Below are 27,570 nucleotides of genomic sequence, written 5' to 3'. Positions count from 1 at the left end.
GAATGTATTATAAATTTGTGGGTGTATTATAACGGTGAGATTATACCAAACACATACGAAAGGAGTGACTTTTGTTTGTAAAAGTCTATTTTCCTTTGCTATTCCATGCACCATGAATTTTATAGAGTTGTAAAATGGTCTTTGTGAGAACATACAAAGTCACGTTTTAAAGAAGGTGAGCAAAATTTTATACAGAAATCATATACAAGTATTTGGTGGGCTGATTTAGTTTCAAATAATGTCCATCACTGACGACGCATGTATCCAGCAGAAGTTTTATGTTTATCAATAAACCTGATTTCACGTGCCAACGATAGAGTTATACATTGAATTTGAACAGCATATGGGGCTAGACGTGGTTGGCGAGGAGGTGAATATGGATGAGCTCGAAAATATAGATTGGGAAGAAGGTAACAACGACAGTGAAGAGGAGTTCGAAGCCGACTACGAAGTCGATGACGAACACAATGACGGAGACAAGGCAGGCAATCTAGCAGTGAAAAATGAAGTGGATGCACTTGTAAACCAGCACCCCTTTGGTGTTCCGTCGTTTATGAGAATTTTGGATCTCGTAGCCATGCATGCTCGAAATTTTTTTGAGTATGCGAATATGGGTATGTTATGTTTATTAATTAAAGTTACCACTACCATTTCTTTATTTAGGTTTGACTGACTAGCGGTGGTTTGTATGTCGTAGGTGAAGGCAATGTTGCGGCAAAAAATGATAAATTTATTGTCGTAATAGAATTTGGTTCTAGAGAATTGGTGATCTTTGCAATCAAAAGCTATACTATCTCTAGAGGAGTTGATTACACTATGTATGAGTCCAAGCCGAAGATATTCTATGCAAAATGTAAGGGGTGTGGTGTAGGATGCGATTGGCTTATCCGAGTTAGCTTTACTCGAAAGAAAGGTTGTTAGGAGATTATGAGATATAATAGCAAACACACATGATGAGGACAATTTCACAAGATCATGCCAAGTTGGACTCATACACAATTGCAGATGCTATTAGGTTGTTCATTGAAGCAGACTCATTGATAAATGTGAAGTCTATTATTGTAAAAGTTCAATTCAAGTTCAACTATATTGTAAGTTATTGCAAAGTTTGGTTAACAATATATTAATAACATATTATTATTAATATATTATTTAGAACAATAATATATTACTTATATATTATTAATATTATTCTACTACTACTACTACTACTACTACTACTAATAATAATAATAATAATAATAATAATAATAATAATAATAATAATAAGGTTTAATTATTCTTTCGTTCTCTATAATTTTATTGAATTTTTAATTAGATTTTTTATTTTTTTTTTTCAATTGAATTTCTATACCATTTCAGATTTTATAATTAAATATCTGTCGTGACAAAAATGTTAGAATTAATGAAATATTCTGTTAAACAAAACAAATATGTTTAATACTTGACTTAATATTTTGTATAATTTAACAGAATATTCTATTAATTTAAATATTTTTATTACGATAGAAATTTAGTTACAAAATCTGATCTAATATAGAGATCTATTTAAAAAATAAAAAAACTTAATTAAAAATTTAGTATAACTATAAAATTGACCGAGTAATAAAACTTAATAATAATAGTAGTAGTTAATAATATGTTAAGAATAATAACAATAATAACGGTAATAATAACTGTATGTTCCGGTTACTTATACTAACAATAACATTCTACTAATTAATCATCATCATCATCATCATCATCATCATCATCATCATCAAACTAACAATTAACTTATATACCAAAAATTTTCTAATAACTCTAATAACAACACAAATAAATAAATTTATTCATAATTAAAATACAAAAAAATATTTATTTTAAACATATCCATTAAAAATGATCCAAATATTTAATAATATATTTTTAGATAATAAAAAATTACGAACTATTATTTAAGTTTTAAAGTGGTTCTTAAAGTTACACTCGAGCCTCAAATTGATCATTAAAATTAATAGTTACTCAATTTTATTCTGGAACTTGTACTCCGAGACTCATACTAGTCCCTAAGGTGCTTTCCATTCATTGAAATACTAAAAACGATGTCGCTTTGTATTTATTAAAAAAAGAAAAAGAAAAACGCGCTCCCCTTCTCCTTTCCCAACCCTTCCCCAATTTTCCTTTCCTTTTCTCTTCTCCTTCTTCAATCTGAGACCCTTCTTCTTCCTCTTCCCCTTCTTCTTTCCCAACCAGAGGCCCTTCTCTTTTCCTTTCCCTTCTCTAACCTGAGACCTCTGCCACCGCTTCTTGCCGACTTCCGTTATGGTGCTACCCCTTTCCCAACCTAGTCTCTCTTCTCTACCTTTTCTCTTGTATGGGTTCTTTTTTTCAATTTTTTTTTACTGCAATAGAGTTTATTTTGTTACTGGTTGCATAAAATTTTGAACTTGATAAATGGATTTGTAGTTTAAGTAGAAGATGACTTTAAATTGAGTTTGTTGAAATGGTGTGTATTGATGAGTAATGAGAATGTTTAGTTAATTCATCTATGAAAATTGATAATTGATTGTGTATGAAGAAAAACAGAATAAGGTAATTGAGGAATTAATTTGAGATCAGGGAGACTGATAGGAGACAAGAGAAGAGGGAGGGGCAGAGAGATAGAGATGAGACAAGAGTGTAAAAGACTAGGTTGGGAAAGGGGGCGTGCGACAAGGTGCAGCGCGGCATCATGACGGAGGCCAGTGAGAAGCAACAACAGAGAGAAAGGGGAAGGAAAAGGAAATGGGAAGGGGCTCGGGTTGGGAAAGGGAAGACTTGGGTTTTTTTTTTTATAAATATAAAACGGCGTCGTTTTCAGTGTTCTGATAAATGGAAAACGCATTAGGGACTAGTATAAATCTCAGAGTGCAAATTCGAAGAAAAAATTGATTAACTATTAATTTTAGGGACTACTCTGAGACTCGAGTGCAATTTCATAGACTACTTTAAAACTCAAATGCAACTTCATAGACTACTTTAAAACTTAACTCCTAATTTTACTCCACACTCACTCAACCTGCTTCCTCTTCCTAGGTTTTCTTCTTTTTTAAAAGCAAAACGTAGAAATGATACAAGGCTAAAGTGTGCTTACATGCCTTCTAAGCAAATGCAACACACGTTATAAAGACCCCTATCACCCTTTTCCTTACACGTGTCGCACATGCAAGCTATTTTTCTGTCAAACACAGGTCATGTTTGGTATCTCCCAATATGAACAAATTGCGACTTTAGTCTACATGCAGGAGATAGAGGAGACGTTTTAATATTTGGTTGTCCATCCTTACAAAACGCAAGCAACCATTTTCTGTTTTTCTTCCTTCGAAGCCAATCGTGACCTACGTTTTGCAAGTGTATGCACTTGTAGGTCCATATCTGTACATAATATACCATACAACAATATATTTAAATTATTCTATCTTTTACTCCATTATTAAATTAATTTATGTATTTTAGACATACCCGAGTGATAGTATCACACAATTGCTTAGGCTGCTTAATGAGCAATGGTGGGAAAAACAGTGAATGGGTATCGCTGGAACTCATTTAATGACTAAGGGATGAAAGACACGGATCAGAAGAACAGGGTAGCGTTGATAGCTTTAGAGGGAAGACGATTTTGAAGAGCAATGTCGAACGCCGAGAGACAATGGCGGAGGACGGCGAAGCATCAAGCACGACAAGGGTCCATTAGCTAACATCCATGGAGCACCGCCCCAAAGATTCAACTGAAGATGTCGTATCGGGTGGCGGGGCTGGATGTTTTGAGTCGAATCAGCTTGTTGACTTGGCCCATAGCAAAAAAGAAAGGATCCGAATGAAAACCAAAATAATTGTTTACTATAAACATGATAAAAATAACTCATTCTAAGAGTTATCCTTTTTCAAATAATGAGTAAAATATCGTTTTTGTTCCAACGTTTGGAGTAAGTCTCAAAGTTATTCTTAACGTTTTAATTGTCCTATTTAAGTCCTTAACGTTTTAAAATTGGCTCAATGTTGTCCTGCCGTTAGAGATCCGTTAACAGAATTGACGGCGGGACAAAATTGAGACGATTTTGAAACATTAGGGACTTAAATAGAATGAAAACGTTGGGAACAAAAACAATACATAAAAATAAATTTTAATTTTATCTTTCAATAATATCACTTTTTTATTGTATATAATATAAGTTAATATAAAAATATAAAAAAATTTATTTAGAATTAAAGTAGTGTGATTAAGTGTAATTTACTTAGATGTGATTAAAAAATAATTGAATATTATATACGGTAAAAAATTGATATTATTAAAGGCAGGGACGGATTCACTTATGTGGGTGTGGGGTGCAAGTGTCTCCACTACAATTTGAAATTTTATTGAGTAGTATATAATAATAATGTTTATTGCCCCCACTAAATTATTAAATTTGACCCGATTATAATTTTTTATTCAACTTTCGACACTTGATAGCCAATTTGAGAACTTCATATAGATATTCATTATAATGATCAATTTTCAAATTTAAATAAGATTGGTGTTTTTTTTAGAAATCGACTCGAAAGAATATTATCTATCCATTTGTGTTTCTTCTTTTAAAATTAGCTTTAGTTTTTTTTTTATAATAACTACACTAATTGAATGAACTTTTTCAACTATGAATATCATCAAGAGTAAATTGCATGAAAGTTGAGTTTTAAATAATTGTTTAACGATATATACAAAAAAAGATATTTTAATTATATTGTCAAGGTTTTTAAAATATGAAATACAAAAAATTAAATTTTAAATTATATGTTATTATTTAAATTATTATTTTAGTATTTTAATTTGTAATTAGATTTTTTGAAACATAATCATATTTTACAATAACAAAATATAATTATAACAATAATTATATTATGTATACATAAAATAATCACTTGTACAGAATAAATCTTAAAATATAAATTTTGAAATATAAAATACATATTAAAAATGAGTTAAATGATATATGTATTTATACACAAATTTATAGTAGATTATTTGATAGCTAATTTTTTATATAAACGTAATATTTTTATTATAAAAATTATTTTAATGTTATATATTTCGCCCCCACCATCAAAATTTTCTGAATCCGTCACTGATTGAAGGATAAAATTAAAATTTATTTTTATGTATCGTTTTTGTCCCCAACGTTTTCGTTTTATTTAAGTTCCTAAGTCCTAACGTTTCAAAATCGTCTCAATTTTATCCTGCCATCAATTCTTTTAACGGATCCCTAACGGCACGACAACATTGAACCAATTTTAAAATGTTATGGATTTAAATAGGACGATTGAAATGTTAGATATAACTTTAGAACTTACCCAAAATGTTGAAGGCAAAAACGATACTTTACTCTTTTAACATTATTTTCATGTATTTAAGATAGTGTTTGGTTAATATCTTTTAGACATAAATACATATATACATACATAATTATACACATACAAAGATATACAAATTTTTTTTATTGTATTTAGTAATGTTACATAAGACACAATAGTCTAAATAAAATATCAATTTTACCTTTCAAATTATAATCACTACTTCACCACCATCATCACCAATTCACCATCACTCTCATTTCTTTCCACTATTATCATAATTAATTTTCAATCTCAACCCAAAATACTATTATCAACCACTCTAATTCAATTATCAACTCAACAATTAATTAAAAAAAATTAAAATCAATAATTAATTAATCAATTATTTTTAAAAGAAAAAAATAAAATAAAAATCGAAGAAATTGAAACAGTGAGAAAAGGCCAGTGAACGTTCGGCTTACAAATATAATCTGTAAAACAAATGAAAAGATAGAGGGAGACAAAACGTAAAGGAAAAATGAAAAATACGTGATGAAGATAGATAGACACACTAGAACACAAGATGACAAGTACACAGAAGAGAAAGTTCATAACAGCACACGGCTAAGTGTGAAAATAAAAAGAACAGAAACTTGCGAGAGAAAAGAGAATAAGAGGTATTAAGTTTAGGTTGAGGATAAAGTTAAAATTTTGAAAAATAATCAAAGATAAAAAAATAAAAATTTATAACTCATAACTTATGTCTCATGTGTCATTAGGGGTGGTAACACTACCCGAACCCGCGGGTACCCACCCCGACCCTACCTGTTCGGGACGGGTAATTACCCGCACCCGCACCGGGGCGGGTTTTAGCGAGGCGGGTTCTTGGGCGGGGCGGGGCGGGGCGGGTTTAGGTTAAACCCGCCCCTACCCGCCCCGGTATATATAATAGATATATAAATATATATTTTTAATATATAATATATGTAATATATATAAAATAATTAGTAAAATGATTAATAATATTGTATCATATTTAAATTTTTACTTTAATTTAAGTTATGAATGTAAATAATGGTTATATAATTTTTAAAATTTTATTTTATTTTTTGGATTTAATAATTATTGGGGCGGGTAGGGGCGGGGTGGGTACCCGCAGGGGTGGGTTAGGGTTTAACATTTTACTACCCGCGGGTAGAAGCGGGGCGGGTTCGATGCGGGTTTTTGTTGAGCGGGGCGGGGTCGGGTAGAGCAAAAACCCGCCCCTACCCGCCCCGTTGCCACCCCTATGTGTCATAAATTTAAAGAGATACACAAAATATATATATTATGTATTTCTGTGTACTCCCATATTCATTCACATTCCGTGTTTCAGTAAACAAATATTAAAGCATTAAACAGTGATAACATGCCTTACTTAATTAAAAATTAATATATTATTAATTACTAATCACTCTTGTTCTTTGTCATGATTAGCTTTCCACCCTACATCGCTCCTACAACTCCATTTTACACGCGTTAGTTTTATGGTGAATTAAATGGAATATGTTTACGTAGTCAAATTGCATGTATATATAGATGAACTAGGTAAGGCCAATAACATTCATAACAAATTAAACCTTACCTGACAATTTCATAGATATGAGTTCTCTAATATTTGTTTTTCTTATTGTGCTCTTTACCGATGGTGTCCTTGTTAGAGGAGGAAATAGCGAAGTAAACTTTGATCAAAATTATAAGGTGATAATCATGTTGTGTCTTTAAATCAAGGGACAGAAATTCAGCTCTTAATGGATAATTCTTCAGGAGGTTAATTACTTAATTATACTAATAAATCATGCATATTTTTTTTAATTATTTAGTTTAAAATATATTTTTTTAAATTTATTTTTATGCTTCCTAACCCTCTTTTATATATATATATTGCATATATTTATATTTTTTATATGTAATGTGATTTGTATTTGTATTTGCATTTTAGACAAATAAAAGCTACGCCATTAACATATAATATTACGTAAAAAAATTAACAACTAATTTTAACTTCTCTTATCAAATATTTAAACCGGTCTAATACTTTGACTTTTGTCTTTATTGATTAATATTCTTGTCCCTTTTCCATGTCCTAAATAGATAGAGTACATCCCTTCAACTACAAATTAATGATGGAATTTATACTGCATTTTTGTTATTTTTTAGCAATATTATTACATAGTAAGTAATAATTTACACTCATGTTTATAGAAATTTTATACACATAAATTAATACAGTTTACATGTATATTTTTTAAAATTTACACGTATAAATTAATAAATTTATTTATTAAAAATTATTTAATATTTATATTAGTCAAATAATAACGAAAAATACTAAAAATTACTGTCTAACATTTTGTCTTGTTTGCCGGTTTCAATTTAATTTATTAAACATGAAGGAGCTGTAATTGGATCCAAGATGGACTATGGCTCCGGATTCTTTCATCTAAGGATCAAAGTACCTGGAAACGATTCTACTGGAGTTGTCACGGCCTATTATGTAAGTTTTGTAATTATATTTTCATATGTTTTTTTCATAGTAATTAAAATTCTATGATTTAACCAATAAAAAAAAGTGATATTTTAGTTATTAATAATCAAATAAATTTTATCAATTTAAAAACAATCACAGTTTTATTTATTTATATATCTTTCATAAAGTATAAAAATATATGTCACCAAAAAAATAAAGTATAAAAATATATACTACTTTATGGTAAAAACCACCTTATAACAGTACATTATTAGTACTGTGGCCACAATATATTTGAATTAACATTAACCAATTTTGTCTTTTTACAATAAAAAAATATTGGTTATCTAGCGTTATCATAGTATACTTGCGACTTAAAATGCAGATGAGTTCACAAGGAAGTTCAAGCAGTCACGACGAGCTAGACTTCGAATTCTTGGGTAACAGAGAAGAGAAGCCGTATATATTACAAACCAATGTATTTGCAGATGACGGAGGAAACAGAGAGCAAAGGTTACACCTTTGGTTCGATCCTAGACAAGATTTCCACGACTACCAAATTCTTTGGAACCAATATCACATTGTGTAAGATATAACCTATGCTATGCGAATTTGAAATTTGTTTTAAGTAAAAAAATATGTAAAATATTTTTTTAATATCTTGTTTTACAATTTTTTATTTTAGAAAATAACATTGATATGATATTTTTTTAATAGATATTATTTTGAAATTAATATATTTTTAATAACTAAGATTTTTTTGTTGTTAATTAAAAAATAATTTAAATATATAATTAATTGATAACAGTTATTTTAATACAAATTTTACAAATATTTTATGTAAATTATTTGTTATCAAATATAGAATTGTCAAAATAGGTCATCCGACCATCTAAGTATGTGGATTATACAAACTAATTTATTTATTTATTTATATACCTTAATTTTTAGGCTCATACTAGCTATTATGGTTAGTTCAACAAGTTGTATAGATTTTTTTTTTTGAAAAATATTTGAATAAAAATTTCTAATTTGAGAAAAAAAAATTTAGCCATATATATTATGATGTTATTTGCCAATAATAAAAAAATCTTGCATATTGTAGCTTTTTTGTGGACAATATCCCCATTAGGGTATTCAAGAACATGAGCAATATTGGCGTTAGCTATCCAACAAAGCCAATGCAAATACAAGCATCTTTGTGGGATGGAGATAGTTGGGCAACGGATGGAGGCAGAACCAAAATAAATTGGAGCAGTGCACCTTTCAAAGCATATTTACAAGGCTTTGATGTTAAAGGCTGTGAAGTTCAAGACTCATCAGATATTCAACATTGTGATTCTGATAAGTACCAATGGAATACCCCAAGCTTTTGGCAACTGGACCCTATAAGACAAAGGCAATATGAAGATGTGAAGACGAGATACATGATCTATGACTATTGTACTGATAGGAAGAGGAATCCCACACCTCCTTTGGAGTGTCAAAATTGAATTATTACAATTAAATTTCTAATTATTATTGTTACGGTTCTTAATAAATAGGGCTAAAATAATGAATTTTTTATTTAAATAAATAAAATAAAAATAATATTTACAGATATACATGTACTCAGTATTCACAAAAAATTACGTTTTTTTATTATTTATTTTATTGGCACAGAAAATAATATAATTATGAGTGCATCTCACTAGACTGTTAATGGGATGAATAAAGAAAATTTTCATGCATATCTTATTTGTTTAAGAAAAAATTTGTATCTTTTTAAAACATATCATTCAAACGAGATGCTTCATAACTATTTTGTTTGTATTGCGAATGACATAAAATTAGATTTTACAGTATATTTAGATAGATTTAGAAAATAAAAACCAATTTAAAAAATAAAAATTAATATTATTTTTATTTTACAATCTAATTTAATTTTATTAAATTAATTATAATTTATATTGTATCAATTTAAATTTTTTCTAATACAGTTCAATTTTAAATTTCTATTGGATTTTAAACTTATTTGCAAACAAATCCCTAAGTTGGTTGACCTTAGGAAATTCCCCTATGTATCTTAACTTGAAGTATGCTACATTGATGAGTTTTTTGGTTTTTTCAAGTAGTATACATGATGAACACTCGGTGGTTTCCATCCACTTCCATTATCACTTCACTTGTGCCTATTAAAAATTACTAAGGATTTCTTTTCTTTTGTCTCTCTCCCTCCATTCTTGCAAATACAATTGACAAGATGGGTTTCATCAACAAAGTCCTTCTATATTAGTTACGTTGTACAAATAGGATTCATCAATAGAGATAAATGAATTGCAAAACCTAAATGCCTTTACACCGGTTAGATCATTAAAGCCTCCATTGCAATATGGTTGAGTCGCTAATTGCACACATATATACCTTAAAAACAAAATGACTTGGTACAAATATAAAAGGGATGGCGACAGTCGGTATCGGGGGCGGGTATTCTTGCCTCGCTCCATTCTTATTTATAAAACAATAAAATTCTATCCAAATTTATTATCCAATCAAGTTGCTATAACCTAATTTATCTTTACATACTATTTTATCTTTTCTATGTGGATTTTAACATTTTTTTTCAAATTTTCTCAGCTTCACCCTTGTCATGCAAGTTCTCTTTCTCCTCCTCCTTCGTAATCTTTTTCTTTTATTATCGTCATCACCACTATCTTCTCTTCTTTCATCACCATCATCATCGTTATTATCATAATCTGTTATTATGTGTTTTCTTCTCATCATCGTTCTTTTATTGTTGTTATTATTACTGCATTTTTTTTCTCCTTTTCTGAGTGATTTTACAACATTATGTGTTTCTTCTTTTTATTTGAGTTTTTTTATTTCTATTTTTGTTAAGAGAATAAAACAAGAAGAATTATGAGAAGATAAAACAAAAAAATAAACAAAAAAAAAGATGATGATAATAATGAAGAAGAAGGATGAGGAGGAATTTGCTTGTGCGTAGTTATTATTAATTAATTTTTGTGAATTCTGGATTTAAATAATATGTACTTAGTCTGTGTTTATTTTGAATTGAATTTGTTTGTATGTCGTTATCATTAAGTAATTTTGGTATATTTTAGATTTAAATAAGTGATTTTGGTATATTTTAGATTTAAATAAGGTACACTTATTTTGGTCCGAGTATATTTGTGTATCGTAATTTCAGTGTATTTTGGATTTAATTTTGGTACATTCTGAGTTTAATTTCGATGCATTCTGGTTCTAATTTGTTTTAAACTGAGTTTATTTATGTGTCTTTATCATTAAGGAATTTCGATGCATTTTGGATTTAAATAAGGTGCATACAATTCAAAACTCTTCTTCCTCCTCCTTCTCATTTTCTGCTTCATCCTATCTTTTTTTTAATCTTTTTTTCCTTCATCTTCTCCTTCTTGTTTCATTTTTTCATAATTATTCTTGTTTAAATTTATTGAGAAGAATAAAATCAAGAAAAAATATTTCGGTCTATTTCTGCTAAAAATTTAATCCAATAAACGTGAACCTACATTCATTCAATTAAATAAAATTACATACAATATAGTACAAACATGTTCATTCAAGTCTAATATGAGAAGTAATGCTACTAAAAGAAGAAGTAGAAGTAACAAAAAAAAAAGAAAAGAAAGAAAAAAAGAAGAAAAAAATGTAGCATTAAAAAAGATATTTTTATCTTTTTGTAGCAAAATTTCGGTGCAAAAACTAAGATATTTATGTGTTACTGTTAAAAAATTTTGATGTTATTTTTCTAATAAATTCTACACAATTCAAAACTCTTCTTCCTTTTCTTTCTCTTCATCTTGTGTTTCATTTTTTCCTTCATTTTCATATTTTTTTCTTCATCTTTTTCTTCTTTTTTCATAATTTTTTTTGTTTTACTCTTTTAGAAAAAATAAAATCAAGAAAAAAAAAAGAAAAAAATAAGTGACGGCAATAAAATGAAAAAGAAGAGAAGAAAAAATAAAAACAAAGTGCAGCAACATAACAGTAGCACTAATAGAAAAAAAAGGAAGAGACGCACAAAGATAGAAACTGATCCGTCACCTTATAACTCGGTCTTTATTGTGTATTAAAAGTTATAACTCGGCCTTAATTATCATTCATTATGTAACTGACACCTTCGTCATACTATAACTGCTAGAAATATTATACTAAATATATAATTCAATAACTATTATATATCTTATTTCTTTATTATCAAATTAAAGTATGACCTACAAAACAAAATTCAGATATTCACATTTGGCATGTATGACATTCATATATGTTGTCTTCTTCTCTACAATTATCAACTTTCAAAGTATATTTTTTTACTTTGAACTATTTTACTTTTACAATATATATATTACTCAATATATTTTGCGACTTTATACCTATTCATTTTCTCAATTTATCTTATTCATGCCAGACCTTTACTATAAATTGTAAATATTTAATACCTAATTGCTTTGAGCGAGAAATTTATCAATAAGTTGTTGTGGGCCGAAAAAATTTCCAAGACAATTAACCATTATATCCTCGGATCATACAATCAATTCCGTCAATGGATATCTATCTCTGAACTTTTCAGTTCACATACAATCAAATGCTAAAATTGTTCTTAAGCAGAGAAGTATCCCCCATACAATTATCTTGATTGAATGACTCTTATCACTCAATTATTTTTTGAATAAGTGCCGACATAATAACCCGACTAAGCTTGGGGCTCACCATATCATTATTCACTTATCTTTTAACCGAGCTATAAATCATTTTATTTTCTAAGCTTAGCCTGAATCATATGATCGGCAGACAAAGCTTGGGTGCTATGATTCGTCACCTTATAACTCGGTCTTTATTGTTCATTATAAGTTATAACTCGGCCTTAATTATCATTTATTTGTAACCGACACCTTCATTACCGACTTAATAACCATTATTCTGACTTAATGATCAACAGTCATATCATCAACTCTATGCCTATAAAAAGGACCGATTTTTATATACACCGGACATTCTAGTTATATTCTATATACATTCTATATTCATAGAATTAGTATAATATACAACACATGATGATTTCTATTTCATGTCTTACATTCTATATTCATAGAATTATTCTTATATCTCTTAAACACTTATTGACTTGAGCGTCGGAGTGTCTTTCGCAGGTACTCACCCCTTGTTCTCTTCTTGCCGACGTATAACTCATCCCGACGAGAAGTTTGAAGACATTTATCGACAGACGAGCTATATACCGGCCAAACTCAGCAAGAACAGGAATCATTTTTCATATTTTTTGAGCGCGGCACGCAAAACTCTGTGAAGCAGGTGTTTCGTTTACATTAGTGAAGTGTTGAATGAAAGTAGTTTTTATTAGATTTAGATAAATTTAATTGGATTTGATAGTCAAACAAGACAGCTCAGTGTTTTCCATCAAATCTCTTTGGAGAAAAATGCACAGGGACCATTTTGTGTGACGGAATGGAGACAGAGACCGAAGCAGATCGATTTTATTTTGAGAAATCACGTTGTCATTCTTAAAAATAGACAGGGCCAAGTTGTTAGTTCACTCTATATTGGGCAGTATATGAAAAACTTGAGGGTCTAAATGTGGCATGATATTTTCATAAGACACAGCCCAAATTCTGTATAATAAGCTTCCACAATATATAGACATATTTTGATATTCAATGTATTATTCTTTTGAAATACATTGTTTTCCTAACAAACTAAAATTATTGTTTTTGAAGTGCCGCCATATGACCCAAAAATATATTTATATGTAGTAGTATAATGATTGACTTGACTTTTTGTATAAATTTATAAAAAAATTAATATTATCAACCTTATACATTTTCAGGATTTTTAGATGCTTTAATTTGATCATCACTTGCATTTTAATCAAGAATTTAACAGAAAACTAATGACTATGTGAAGGCACTTGAAGTCTCTACCAGCGTTCCTTCCAAAGCAAGCTAAGCCATCATAATGATGTGGTTTGTTATGGAGAATATTATTGATAAGTCAATAGCTTATTGAGAGGGCAATTATGGGATTCATGGTCTTTTATGCTTTTCTATATATATATATATAGAGGAACTAGGAAAGGCCAATATATTAATATATATTCATAACTAATTAAACATCTATATCTTGAGAGTTTAGGGTCCAAATTAAACCCTAGCTAAGGCAATTCCTTAGATATATGAGTTCTTTAGTATTTGTTTTTCTTATTGTTCTCTACTTTAATGATGGTGTCCTTGCTAGAGGAAGAAGCAGGGAAGTAAGCTTTGATCAAAATTACAAGGTGATATGGGGTGATAATCATGTTGTGTCCTTAAACCAAGGGACAGAAATTCAGCTCTTAATGGATAACTCTTCAGGTTAGTTATTATACTAATAATAAATCATGCATTTTCCTATGCTTTAGTTGCATATGCATCATTTTTTAGTTTAGATTTATTATTATTTACATTTATTTATATAATTCAGTACCTACAAAACATATATAAAATTAATAATATATTGTGATTTTAATCGTAAAATATTCTTTTTTACATATATAATGTGATTTGCATTGAATTTTAGATAAATAAAAACTACATAAAGGTATTAAATTCCTTACATAAAATTAACTATTAATTTTGGCCTCTTCATCAAACAAGTCTAATACTCTAACTTCCTTCTTCTTGCTTATTATTTCTTCTCACAAAGGGTAATATATATGAAACTTGCTTTTACTTTTGTGGTTTCTTTAACTAACGAATTTATTAGGGCGACAATTACTATTATAAACCGCAATTTAAAAGACTGCATGCTGAGAAATTGATTATTTAAAAAAAAATTGTTGATGTTAATTGCATTATTGCACTAACGGAAGTTTTTTGCATCTAGGTGTTAATTGCACTAATTGTATCAATTTTCTTATATACTTCAATTTCAATTATGGAGAGTGCTATACTGATTAAGTTCCACTTGGAATTTAACTTTCCAAGCTACAAGTTATGATTTAGCTGATGAGATATCAACATCTTATTACCAAATATATATATATATATATATATATATATATATATATATATAATCCATCAATTGCTAATTGCAAAACTCAATTGCTCTTTATGTGTTGGTAGTACTTTTTCATTGAACTGATTATTAAGCAAGAGTTCATAATGAAAATTGTCTTTATTAGTACGTTCTAGTCAATAAATTATTATGATCCCATAGATTATAGACTCACAAGCTAGAACTTTCATAGATTATAGACTCATAAGCTAGAACTTTAACTATACCTTCTCTTTTTTTTTTTTTTTGTTATTTACCAAACCATAGTAATTATTCATTATTCAACTGCCTTGCCATTATTTAGGGATATATACAAAGCAATTATATACTTGCATGGTAAGATACCATTACATACCAATGATATATATAACTAGAAAATAGGTTAAAAAGTACATTGATTTTCTTAAAAGTTTAGATGATACAAACTAATTTTTTTTCGAATAATGATAAAGGATCATCAGAATTTATTGTTTGTGGTTAACAATATTTAAAAGTGTTGGCTAAAAGTATATTATTATTAAACTACTAGACTACAAATTTTGAATTAATAGATAAAAATGTTGGCAAAAAAAATTACTGATTCTCTAGTATTATTCCTAAAAATCTTAAATTAATGGCTAAAAATATTAACAAAAAAAATTTTTTGTTGATCTTCTACCATTACTCTCTTTTTTTTTCTAAAATTAAAAATAAATGATGCTACACTTCATCTTTTTGTTGCAAAATGTAACTCTAATATGTTCAATATTTTATGCAATTATGTATATATTAAAAATTAATTATTAAATTAATTATTAATATAAAATATATATTAAAATATAAAATATACATATATATATATGATAATTAATTTAATAGTCCATTTTTAATATGTACATAATATTATTTAATGATATACAACATTTTCCTCATGAACAAAGCATTAAGAGAGGCTTGTGTAAATATGACAAAAACAATGAATGCCCTTTGTCATATCACATAATTTCAGCTAGAGATTCACCTTAGAAAATTACTAGTAAACTTTTTTTTGCTGATTTCAATTTAATTTATCAAACATGAAGGATCTGGCTTTGGATCCAAGAAGAACTATGGCTCTGGATTCTTTCATCTAAGGATCAAAGTACCAAGAGGCGATTCTGGAGGAGTTGTCACAGCCTACTATGTAAGTTCTGTAATGATATTTTCATAATGTCATTCTTTATGGGAATTAAAACTCTATGATTTGAGCAATTAAAAAAAAGTAATATCTTACTAATATTTAAATAAAGTTTACCAATTCAAAAACAATATTCTACATATTACCTTTGCCTTGATTAAGTGCTAATAATTTTAAGGATATACTCAATATAAATATACTTACTGTAAAAGATATAATTATTTATGTTACATATTTTTTTTATTAATTTAAATTTTTAAAATGAATAATTTTACGACACTTACGATTTGATGTGCAGATGACTTCGCAAGGAAGCAAGCATGACGAGTTAGACTTCGAATTCTTGGGTAATAAAAAAGGGAAGCCGTACATATTACAAACCAATGTATTTTCAGAAGGCCAAGGGAACAGAGAGCAAAGGTTACACCTTTGGTTTGACCCAACACAAGATTTCCACCATTACAGAATTCTTTGGAACCAACATCAAATTGTGTAAGATATAACTCTCTTAATGTATATAAAACTCATATCTTTATATAAAGTTGAGAGTTAAAAATAATTAAATAATAATTTAATTAAATTTATTAAATCATCTAATAATTCTTAAACATTAACTTCATACAAAAATAATTATATGTGAGATTTTACTATGTCATCTATGCTATGTGTGAATTTGAAAATTTTTTTGAAGTAACAAGGTTTGAAAACCATTATTTTATTTCTTAATGTATAATTTTTTTATTTTAAAAAATAATATGACATGATATATTTTTGACAGAAATTCATTTACAGTTAATTTCACATGAAATTATTTTTAAATTGCTAACACATGTTATTACTTAGTTTAATAAAAAAATTTGGTTTATTCTATATAAGTGGATTTTTGAAAAAAATTAGATTGGATAAATCAAATAACGACCTTATAAAGATTTTTTTTTTTCAATTTTTTTTCGTACTATCTCTAAACGATGAATTTGGTACATTTTTCTTCATCCTTCTTAACCAAAATTCTTTCTTTAAATTTATCTTTTATTTCTTTTATTTATTTAATTCTCGTGAAATAACATGGATATGGATTGTTTGAGAAGTAAAATTTAGTATTCTAAAAAAAAAAACTCACGTCTTTTTGTCTATCCTTGACAATAAAGATGTAAATGGTAAGATTCTTAAAATTATTGTCCAACGTCCAATAATCTCATCCTAAACATAAAATGGTGTGATGAGATGAACAGTTACATTACGTATTTATTAAATAATTTTTATAATTTATAAAAAATTGAATAAAAATAAAAATAAAAAAATACATTTGAAATAAGAAATTATATTAAGAAATCTTAATAAAAAGAACACACCCAATTAAAAATTTGACATTAATTTTGAAAAGTTGAAAGAGAATGAATTTTAAGAGTATAACAAAAAAATAATAAAATTAACTGTTTAGTATAACTTAAATCAGTCTTTTATTTTTTTAGGATACTTATTTATAATATATTTTATGTTTTTTTCTATTAAGAAAGACATAAAAATATTGGACAAAAATATAATTTATTTTATTCTATTTTTTACTTTTATGTAAAGTTAAGCACTTGAGGATAAGCACTTCAACAAATTTGGAAAAGCCAAATAAATAAATAAATAAATAATCATTATTACTGACCTTGACTCTTTTTTAAGTTACATAATTTATATTTTTTATGAGAATGAAAATAACATATTTTATATGGTGCCAACAACAACCTGATTGTCAACCTTCATACATAATTCATCGCTGGAAAGATCAACTCATTATTAATATTATTTGTAATTTAAATTAATATTTATTTTAAACATCTTATATTTAAATATGGAGACAACTACTAAATATTTCATTGCAATGAGAAATAAGTAAACGTGGTTGTGCACGCCATAATTTAATCAATAATTATAAATGATGTTATTAGACATTAAATTAAGGGTTCAAAACATATTATGGCTTTTAACACTAAATATTTACCAATAAATGAAAATAAAATAATCATAAAAGACAATGTTTTAAATTAATCGATCACTCTATATACACTATCTAATTATATATGGAATATTGTAGATTTTTTGTGGACAATATCCCCATTAGGGTATTCAAGAACATGAGCAATGTTGGAGTTAGGTACCCAACAAAGCCAATGCAAATACAAGCATCTTTGTGGGATGGAGATAGTTGGGCAACAGATGGAGGCAGAACCAAAATAAATTGGAGCAGTGCACCTTTCAAAGCATATTTTCAAAGCTTTGATGTTAAAGGCTGTGAAGTTCTTCAAGACTCATCAGATATTCAACATTGTGCTTCTCATAAGTACCAATGGAATACCCCAAGCTTTTGGCAACTAGATCCTGTAAGACAAAGACAATATGAAAATGTGAAGACAAGATACATGATCTATGACTATTGTACTGATAGGAAGAGGAATCCCACACCTCCTTTGGAGTGTTAAAATTGAACTATTACAATTAAATTTACAATTTGCAGTTCTTAATAAAAAGGGCTGAAATAATTGCTTTATGATTATCTTATTTCTAATTCTTTAATTTTATCAACTATTCATATTGTAATATTCTTTGTAATAACAATTCATCAATTTGAGTATTTTGTTTTTCTTGCACCTTTGAAATTGAGGTCAATGAAATATATCAGAATAAAAACAATTGGCAAACCGATTTGTTTTTGTCTTATTTGCCAATTATTGTTCGTTGAAATGGAAAAAAATGAATAGCAATCATATCCTAAGACGGATCTAGCTGAGAAAGACGGGATTTTTTTTTTTACCAAAAATAAAGAGATTCAAATCTGTAATTTCTAAGAACACTTTTAACGGTCGGTTTCATTTAACTTTTTCTGACACTTTGGAGAATCTATCATTAGAGCATATCATTATTGAGTTTCAGTGCACTGTTCAAGAAGAAAGAATTCCTATCTAGAGAGACTTATTGTAATAGCAAGTTATTATTAAAAATAAATAATTATATAAAAATTGAAATAATTAAATAATTATATTAAATAATTAAATAATAATTAAATTAGTAATAATTATAATAAATAATTATATTTCTATTTAATTAATAATTTATATTAATTATTTAAATAATAATTAATTAAATAATAATCAAAGAAATACCTAAGTTTAAAATAGGCAGCAACATAAATAACTGAAAGAGGACTTAATTGAACACATATGGCAATTTCACAATGCTTGTCGTCAACTATAGTGCTTAATTATGTTTTTTTTTTGTATTAAGTAATTTTACAAATTAATGTAATCCCAAATTATATATTGTGTATTATTATCATGTATGAATTTATTTAATATTAATATCTTTTAATAGTGAATTATTTTTAAATTTATAAATTTAAAATATTATTGAAAAATTAAATACATTAATTTTAAGTATTTTAATTAATTAATTAATTAAGTGGGATCACAACAGGGACTAAAGTTAGTTCCTCCTAATGAGGAAGAGAGATGCTTTGAGTTTCTATTTATTGTTTATGACGTAAAAGCTGATGTGGAGTTATTTTTTATGACAAGTGGGCCATAAATAGAGATTGGGATGAGTTCCCTGCTGGAGATGGTCTAAATAAGTATGGAAAAATTATGTCGTTTGAGCTATAACTCATTGGCGAAAAAGATGAGGGGATACTTGCGCCACTAAAAATTTGGAAACAAATTAACAAGTACATATAGACAAATATATGTTACTTTCTTATATTATCTTTGCCCCATTAAAATTTATGTTAAAAGAAATTTTATATTATTAAATTTAACATGAAATAATATTTACCTTATTTTAAATGTCAAAATTATAAATAGATACATAAACAAATTTAACATTAATAAATATTGGTAATATATTTTTTAAAACTAACCAAGTAATTAATTATTAAGTTGAAACTTAATTTTCCAAATATAAGTGAAATTATTAATTTTTTGTTTGAAAAATTGTTTAAGATAAGACACAATGTTATTTATCTATTAATTAATATTCTTTAATTTCATAATATATCAAAATTAAATTTAAAAAAATATATAAAATATAATATTTAATTATTTAGAATAAAGAGAGGAAACTATTTCAATTGATTTTTTATTATTTTAAATTAATATACTTTTCGGTTTTTATATATAGATCTAGATTTTTTGGATAGTTATATATAATTTTAGTTTCAAAATATAAATATAGCAATGTTAGTTTAATAAAATTTATTTTAGTATCTTTTTACTTTCATAACTAAGATATTTGGGTTTGTCACTAATCATATCACTCAGGGAAGATAGAAATTAAACATAGTTTTTTTGGAAGGTCGTTTCAAATCCAAATAGTTGTCATCCACAGAATTCTACAAATGTGACTACATAAAGCATCGGTAAAACAGCGCTGATAATTTTAACTAACTACCGTTAGAAATTTACAATTTTTCACAAAGGTTTATAACTGCTGCTATTAGCAACAATAGATGATATCAATATTTTGCAAATCATTACAAAAAGGATAACAGAAAACGATTACGATTTCAGTAGCATTAGATTTTTTAATTAGATAAATTATTCCTTTATAAATAATAACTTATATATATATACAAATATTTAAATATCAAATATTCACTATTTTTTTAAAAAATTCCCACCAATTCTAACATTGCATTTCAAAACATAATATATGTAGCAAATTTTACACAATTATTATCTTACAAAATCATAAACAAAACTAGGTTTTAGTATGTTTCTATAACATGTAAATTCAATAACATAATCCTAACAAAAGGATAAAATCACAATAATTTCAACTACCGAACTCCTTTTGAATGTTGAATGGAAATTATTCCTTTATAAATAATAACTATATATATACAAATATTTAAATATCAAATATTCACTATTTTTTTAAAAAATTCCCACCAATTCTAACATTGCATTTCAAAACATAATATATGTAGCAAATTTTACACAATTATTATCTTACAAAATCATAAACAAAACTAGGTTTTAGTATGTTTCTATAACATGTAAATTCAATAACATAATCCTAACATAAAGGATAAAATCAACAATAATTTCAACTACCGAACTCCTTTTGAATGTTGAATGGTCCAATTTATTGAGGTTTTACTCTAACACAACTGATATTTTACGGCGGTTAAACTAAACACTAGAAGATAAGTTGTGGATAAACAGTTAACGGCAATTTTAGCTAATCACTAGAATAACCACCACGTAATAAAAGGAAAAAGTTTGGTAACCAAAATTTTTCAGCCATAATCAGCCAAAACTTTCCATATTTTACTTCATTTATATCACTTAATAACAGTTTTATTTTTTACTTCACTCTCTTATCATTCTACTTATCACCGTTCATTCTACTTATCACCGTTCTTATCAAATCGCTAATTAATGATATTAATTAGAAAATCATATCCTTTTTATTAGGCACTATTGTAATCAATACTTAATATTCCTTTTTATAATTTGATTTTTATATATAAAAATACAATAAAGATTAATAATAATTATATTTAAGAACGGTAATTATAATATCAATTACATTAAATAATTGCAATTGATTCTTTGTCCGTTATGATATTTATCATCAATTATTTGAGATATGAAACATGAAACCTATCCTAATATATACTTTATGTTAATTCAATCATATTCATTAAAAAATCACAAGAATAACACCATTGCAAGCACAATAGTGTATAAGCCAAGAAATTTTACAAGAAATTATTTTTATCATTGTAATTTGTATGGCAATTGATTTCGACCTTAATACAGTACCTATGACAGAAGGTGTTGAAGAATTTGTACAATAGACGGACTCACCCAATGAAATTGTTGCCAGTCAATCAATTTTTGAGAATATAGAAAACTACACTAGCTCTGATGAGGTATGGTAATAACTCGGATTATTTTTTTTATGTATTTTTTAGCACTTTAGTTATATGCGTAACATTCTTGATCATTATTTGTTTGCTATTTATCTCAAAAAAAAAAATATTTGCACCGGCAAATAAGTTTTAGCATCATCACAAACAATATAACCAAGACTATCATATATCATCACGCTTTCATACACATAGCATTCATTGATATTTTAATTAATTTAGAATTTCATTCAATTCTCAAATTGTAAATTTTACCTTTAATTTTGCCAAAGAATTACAAAATAATTTTTTAAATCAAAATTCGAGTTAATAAAAATATTGAAAAACAACTTTGGACTTATTCTATAATCTAACTATTTAAAATAAAATGCTTTTTAGAGAAAATTTATTTGAAAGATTTTAAAACAAAATCTGGAGAAATAGAAGCTATGGTCCGTATTATGTCTTCCGTCTTATTCCTCTTTCATTTTCATAAATATGCCTTTTTTTTGTCGTTTATGCCTTTGATAATTGATATCTTTTATTATTATTATCATTATCATTATTATTATTATTATTATTATTATTATTATTATTATTATTATTATTATTATTATTATTATTATTGGAACACATAAGCAACCATTGCGCCTGTTCTCCAAAAGAAACGTTAGGACATGGATGTTTTCATCCTCTTGTTTGTGTTTTAATTTAAATGAGAGATAAATCATAGAAATAAGTATTTTGATGAACAATAACTTTTTTATGATATTTAATTTTAAATTACTTAAAATATAATAGAGAATTTAATTAAAAAAATAAAAAATATACGTAAATCCAAAAATAATTACATGAAGTTAACATCTACGTTAACATACATAATAAAACGAAATTAGGACCTAAAAGTATAGTATTGTGTTTTATTTGTTATACTCGATAGTGAAATTAGCCACTTTTGTATAGTTAACTATTATGTAGAGTTTCATTTGTTTTTTTTTTTCTTTCTTTGTTTTTTTTCCAGGTCATAAACCAAGCCATTGGTGACGAGGAGGTAGATCCCGAGGAGGGAATGTGCTTCGGCACATTAGAAGATGCGCGTGCATATTATTACCGATATGCGGCTAGGACTGAATTTGTCGTCAAAATAAGAACCACCGGCTGGGAGACCATAAACGATCAGAGGGTGGTTGTTAATCAAGCTTTGCATTGTAACAGAGATGGATACCGCACATCCCGTGTAAAGGCACTCCAGAGAAGGAAAACAGTGGCCTCAACAAACTGCAAAGCCCGTTGCTATTTGGCATTAGATAAAATGACAGGGCAATGGAGAATTTCTCGAGTAGAGGTATCCCACTCACACCCGCTTAATCCGAAGCTATCTGGAATGTTCTCAGCAAACCGTCAGCTAAGTATGCATGTGAAGGACCTGATATAGCAAAATGACCAAGCTGGCATTAGACCGAGTAAGACGTACCAGGCACTAGCCAATGCAGTTGGTGGCTCTGCCAACCTCACCTTTACAGAGAAGGATGTTAGAAATTACATTAGTCGTCACTTACGCATTTCCGGGGATGAGACGGATCCAAAAGAGTTACTTAAGCACTTCTCACGGATGAAGGACTCAATCCAAACTTTTTCTTTGAAATAGATGTGGACGAAAACCATAGCATTAGAAATGTGTTTTGGGCCGATGCTCGGTGTAGAGCTGCATGGGAATATTTTGGTGATGTCGTGACGTTTGACACTACTTACAAGACTAATAGGTATGGAATTATTATTTTTCTGTTGTACTTAATTAGACTTTTTTCCATCCACGGCATTTGGAGTTTCCACTACATATCATGTTTTTATATTTTCATTGTTCAGGTACGACATGCCGTTTGGGTCTTTCGTAGGTGTCAACCACCATGGGATATCTACGCTTCTTGGGTGCGCATTATTGCGGAATGAGGACACTCGTACATTCGAATGGCTTTTTCGTACTTGGTTGAAGTGTATGGGTAAGGCCCCTATATGTGTTATAACAGACCAATCGCTGCAGATGCGTTCTGCAGAGACCACATTACCACACACACGCCATAGATGGTGCATATGGCATATCCTAAACAAGATACCAAACAAGCTGGTAGGTTACCGTCATTTCGATCAGCTCATCACATGCATGAAGAGGATTGTGTTTGAATCCAAATCTAAGGACTCATTTGAGAGAGATTGGCACGATTTTATTGAAGAGTATGACCTCCACAATTCTAGGTGGCTAAATGGTAGTATAATCTTCTGGTTCCTTGCTGCCTCTGTGTGGCTACTTTATAGATGTTATTTTATAGTCATTATGGATGTTGCACTTAGAGGTTAACCGACGCTATTTTTGTTTTTTTGCATTTTTTGGTTTTTCCTGTTCATTTACAGATATGTTTGCTGACTGACACATGTGGGTGCCAGTATTTTTCAAGGACGAATTCTGGGCTGGCATGAGGAGCACACAGCGTAGTGAGAGCATGCATTCAGTTTTTGATAAGTACTTAAACAGTAAGAGCTCTTTGTTGCAATTTGTTCGCCAATACCAAAACTGTGTTATAGACAAGGAGCAAAAGGAGCTTGAGTGTGACGCTGCTGATTTAAGGGGTATTATCCCTTGTGTTTCCAGCTCACCAATAGAGAAGCAGTTCCAGAGAGAATATACAAACTCCATGTTTCGAGACGTTCAGGATCAATTTATAAAAAAGACCGATTGTGACATCTCCTTAATCAACCATCATGGCACAAGTATAGTTTGTGAAGTTGACCAACAAAAAGATGGTGTTTGACATGTCAGTGTACAGCAGATACCAAGTCGTGTATTGCTCGCAATCATCAGACGTTCAATGTGATTGCTTTATGTTCCAATCGAATGGTATTCTATGCTGCCACAGTCTTGCTGTTCTTCTACATTTTCGTGTGACAGCAGTGTCCTCACAATACATCCTATCCCGATGGAGTAAGAATGTTAGTCGGAGACACACATACATCAGGAGTAGCATTGACATGGACCGTTTTGATGAAAGCATGACAATTTTTAGGCAATTATGTTTTGATTTTTACAACATCGTTCAGGATTTTGTGGCTACTCCAGAGGTTGCTGCTATATTGCGTGATGCCATGGACAGTGCTCGGGAGAAGCTCAGAGAACACAAGGAATTCGAGCATCAAGCTGCACATGTACCAAGTGCGATTTACTCACATACGCATGATGAGTGTCCCGTTAGTATGGATGAGCTACATGGCCCACGTCGTGTTCCTACGCGAGGTCGTCCAACTTCCACCAGACTTGGGGCAGATCTGGAAAAATCTATTAAAAAGAGGGTACGCAAAAACAAGAACACTCACAATCACAACAAGGTAAATATGAGATCTACCCCCCTTTTCACGTTATTTGTTTATTTTAAGTTGGTTGAATGGATAATAAGTGATGATGTTATCTTTCAATATGATTTGTGTGTTAAGAGACCTAATGGTAATGCACAACCATCTCCTACAAATGTGGCAACTTCCTACAAAGATACGCAACCAGCTTGTTCAGAAATGACAGACAATTTGGCTATGCACTCTGGCTCCTTCATATCACTATTGAATTCATTCCATAACGCTGAACAATTGTGTATGTGTACCTAGTGTATTTTTCATAGCATTAATGTCATGTCCATTTACTAATTGTTCCTCTTTTGTTTGTTTTTAAATTTTTTTTTCACAGGAAGCATTCTTGGAGGATTCGAGTTTAACATCACTACATATCATAAGCATTAGAGTTTAACAACTTTGTACCGTTATTATTTGTTACTAATATTAAAAATAATAAATGTTTAGTTGATAATTTAATCATTACGATAATGTGGTCCAATACATGAAGTTTAAATTTGAATATCCAAAAGCATCTGTACATAATAAGGTCTTTCTTTTATTATTTAAAAAATTAGACATCAAAAAGTCATATCCAGACATGTATTTTATTTACATCCAATAACATCCTTTAATTTATTAGAATAACATCCACGATCGAGCATTTTTGCTTGGCATAAATATTTTTAGCTGCCTAAGCATGGATAATTGTATATTGGAAAGATAATTCAAAATTCAGTCAACGTGTTCTCGATTTGAGCAAAAACAAGCCAAACATGTATAAAAAAATAAACTAACAATTTAAAAACAATTTTTATACATAAATATTAACTGGGATATTGAATTATTGTATTTTTTTTATCCAGTCCAAATCCAAAACCTTTCGCAAATATTTTATGATAAAATCACGTAAATTCTGCAAGCATATCAACCGTAAATACACATAGCAACTCTAGTCCTAATCAATTGTTTGTGAATATATTTAACCTGCTACCCAATATAGGTTTCCCTTTAAAAAAGATGCACCCGGTTTTGGTTTATATCCGATAACATCCATCTGTATATAAAATACACCTCTAAATCCTGAAATCAATTAACAAAAAACACACACCGACCAACTCTAATCTCAATTTATGGCTTATAGTTCCGTTTAGCTTTCTTAGCCAGTTTTGCCCTTCGAACCAGTGATCTTGTCCGTGGGTTCGTCCAAGGATCTTCAAGAGTTTTTTTCTTTCCCCTATCCTCCACATGACGACATGGTACATTGAGTACACCATCTACCTCACTCCTAGAGACGTTGTCTTTGCAAATTAGAATGTCAGTTACAATTTCTTTCCGAATTTGTTGCAGCTGGGCCTGTGGTCACATACAGATGTATTTGTGTTTGGTATAGAATACACTAAAGAAGCAAATATAAATCCAGCCAGCATAAGTAGAATTCATCCAAGAAGAGTTATTTATCAATTATTAAATACGCAAATAAGCATCAACATATGTTTTGGATTTCACTAACCGTCGTCCAAATAGGCATATTCAATTCATCCTCTGTCAAGCTCTTTGGATCCCACATTTCCATCCATTTAATGACGTATACACCACAGTCCCACCTATGCAACACAAATGACAAAAAGTCGTGCCAACATATTTAAATTTGTGTGGGTTAATTTTTTAATCCCTTCTTTGTTTTCACCTCTAGACTTACCCATTAGGCTATTTTTGGAGCCTTGTTTCATAGCAACATTCATAGCCCTCAGCTGTGAATACTACATTCGAGTCTACAGTTGCTGCCAACTCTTGGAGAAGAAAGCCCTTTGACAAGCCAGAGAGAAAAAATTAGGGAGGAAAATAGAAGAAAAAAACATGGAAGGCAACACCTAACACCCGAAAAAATATGCGTCATCAAATCTATTCTCACTTACTACATATTTATCTATTTTCTCTCGGCGCTCCGAGTGTGGGCCATTGTGCATAGAGTCTAACACCCATAGGTTATCAGTCTTCCGGTGGAGTACATATAGCCACCAGTGATCATCTCGGCACACTGGAACAAACCACTTCATCGTTGAATAAAGCATGTTAGTATATAGTTATTTTTTCCATATTCTTGTAATGAAAAATAGATTTTGTGTGTGGATTAGTAAGTATAAATTACTGACATAATCAACTTTTTCGCTTTCTCTGCATCGAACCAGTGCTGCCCGCGGCCCATGAATTGCTAAGAACAGGGGCAAA

General features: G+C 28.9%; 2 protein-coding genes and 1 pseudogene across 2 annotated transcripts; all 3 read left to right on the top strand.

Moving 5' to 3' along the window:
- The first annotated feature begins 343 nt into the window (after positions 1–343).
- Positions 344–9,336, top strand: LOC130949148 (xyloglucan endotransglucosylase/hydrolase protein 2-like; annotated as a pseudogene).
- A 4,661-nt stretch (positions 9,337–13,997) lies between these two features.
- LOC130951626 (xyloglucan endotransglucosylase/hydrolase protein 2-like) lies at positions 13,998–18,581 on the top strand. Its single transcript, XM_057880323.1, has 4 exons — positions 13,998–14,229; positions 15,973–16,073; positions 16,366–16,559; positions 18,154–18,581. Exons 1-4 carry the CDS (start codon positions 14,052–14,054, stop codon positions 18,536–18,538), a joined length of 858 nt encoding a protein of 285 aa, XP_057736306.1. The 5' UTR covers positions 13,998–14,051; the 3' UTR covers positions 18,539–18,581.
- Positions 18,582–21,879: 3,298 nt separating this feature from the next.
- On the top strand, positions 21,880–25,614 carry LOC130949147 (protein FAR-RED IMPAIRED RESPONSE 1-like). Its single transcript, XM_057877953.1, has 8 exons — positions 21,880–21,903; positions 22,985–23,372; positions 23,612–23,726; positions 23,830–24,314; positions 24,406–24,665; positions 24,779–24,856; positions 25,057–25,161; positions 25,447–25,614. Exons 1-8 carry the CDS (start codon positions 21,880–21,882, stop codon positions 25,612–25,614), a joined length of 1,623 nt encoding a protein of 540 aa, XP_057733936.1.
- The last annotated feature ends 1,956 nt before the right edge of the window (positions 25,615–27,570 follow it).

This window comes from Arachis stenosperma, chromosome 9 (assembly GCF_014773155.1).
Source record: "Arachis stenosperma cultivar V10309 chromosome 9, arast.V10309.gnm1.PFL2, whole genome shotgun sequence".
In the NCBI taxonomy this organism is placed as follows: Eukaryota; Viridiplantae; Streptophyta; class Magnoliopsida; order Fabales; family Fabaceae; genus Arachis; species Arachis stenosperma.
This window is presented reverse-complemented; position numbering and strand designations above follow the sequence as displayed.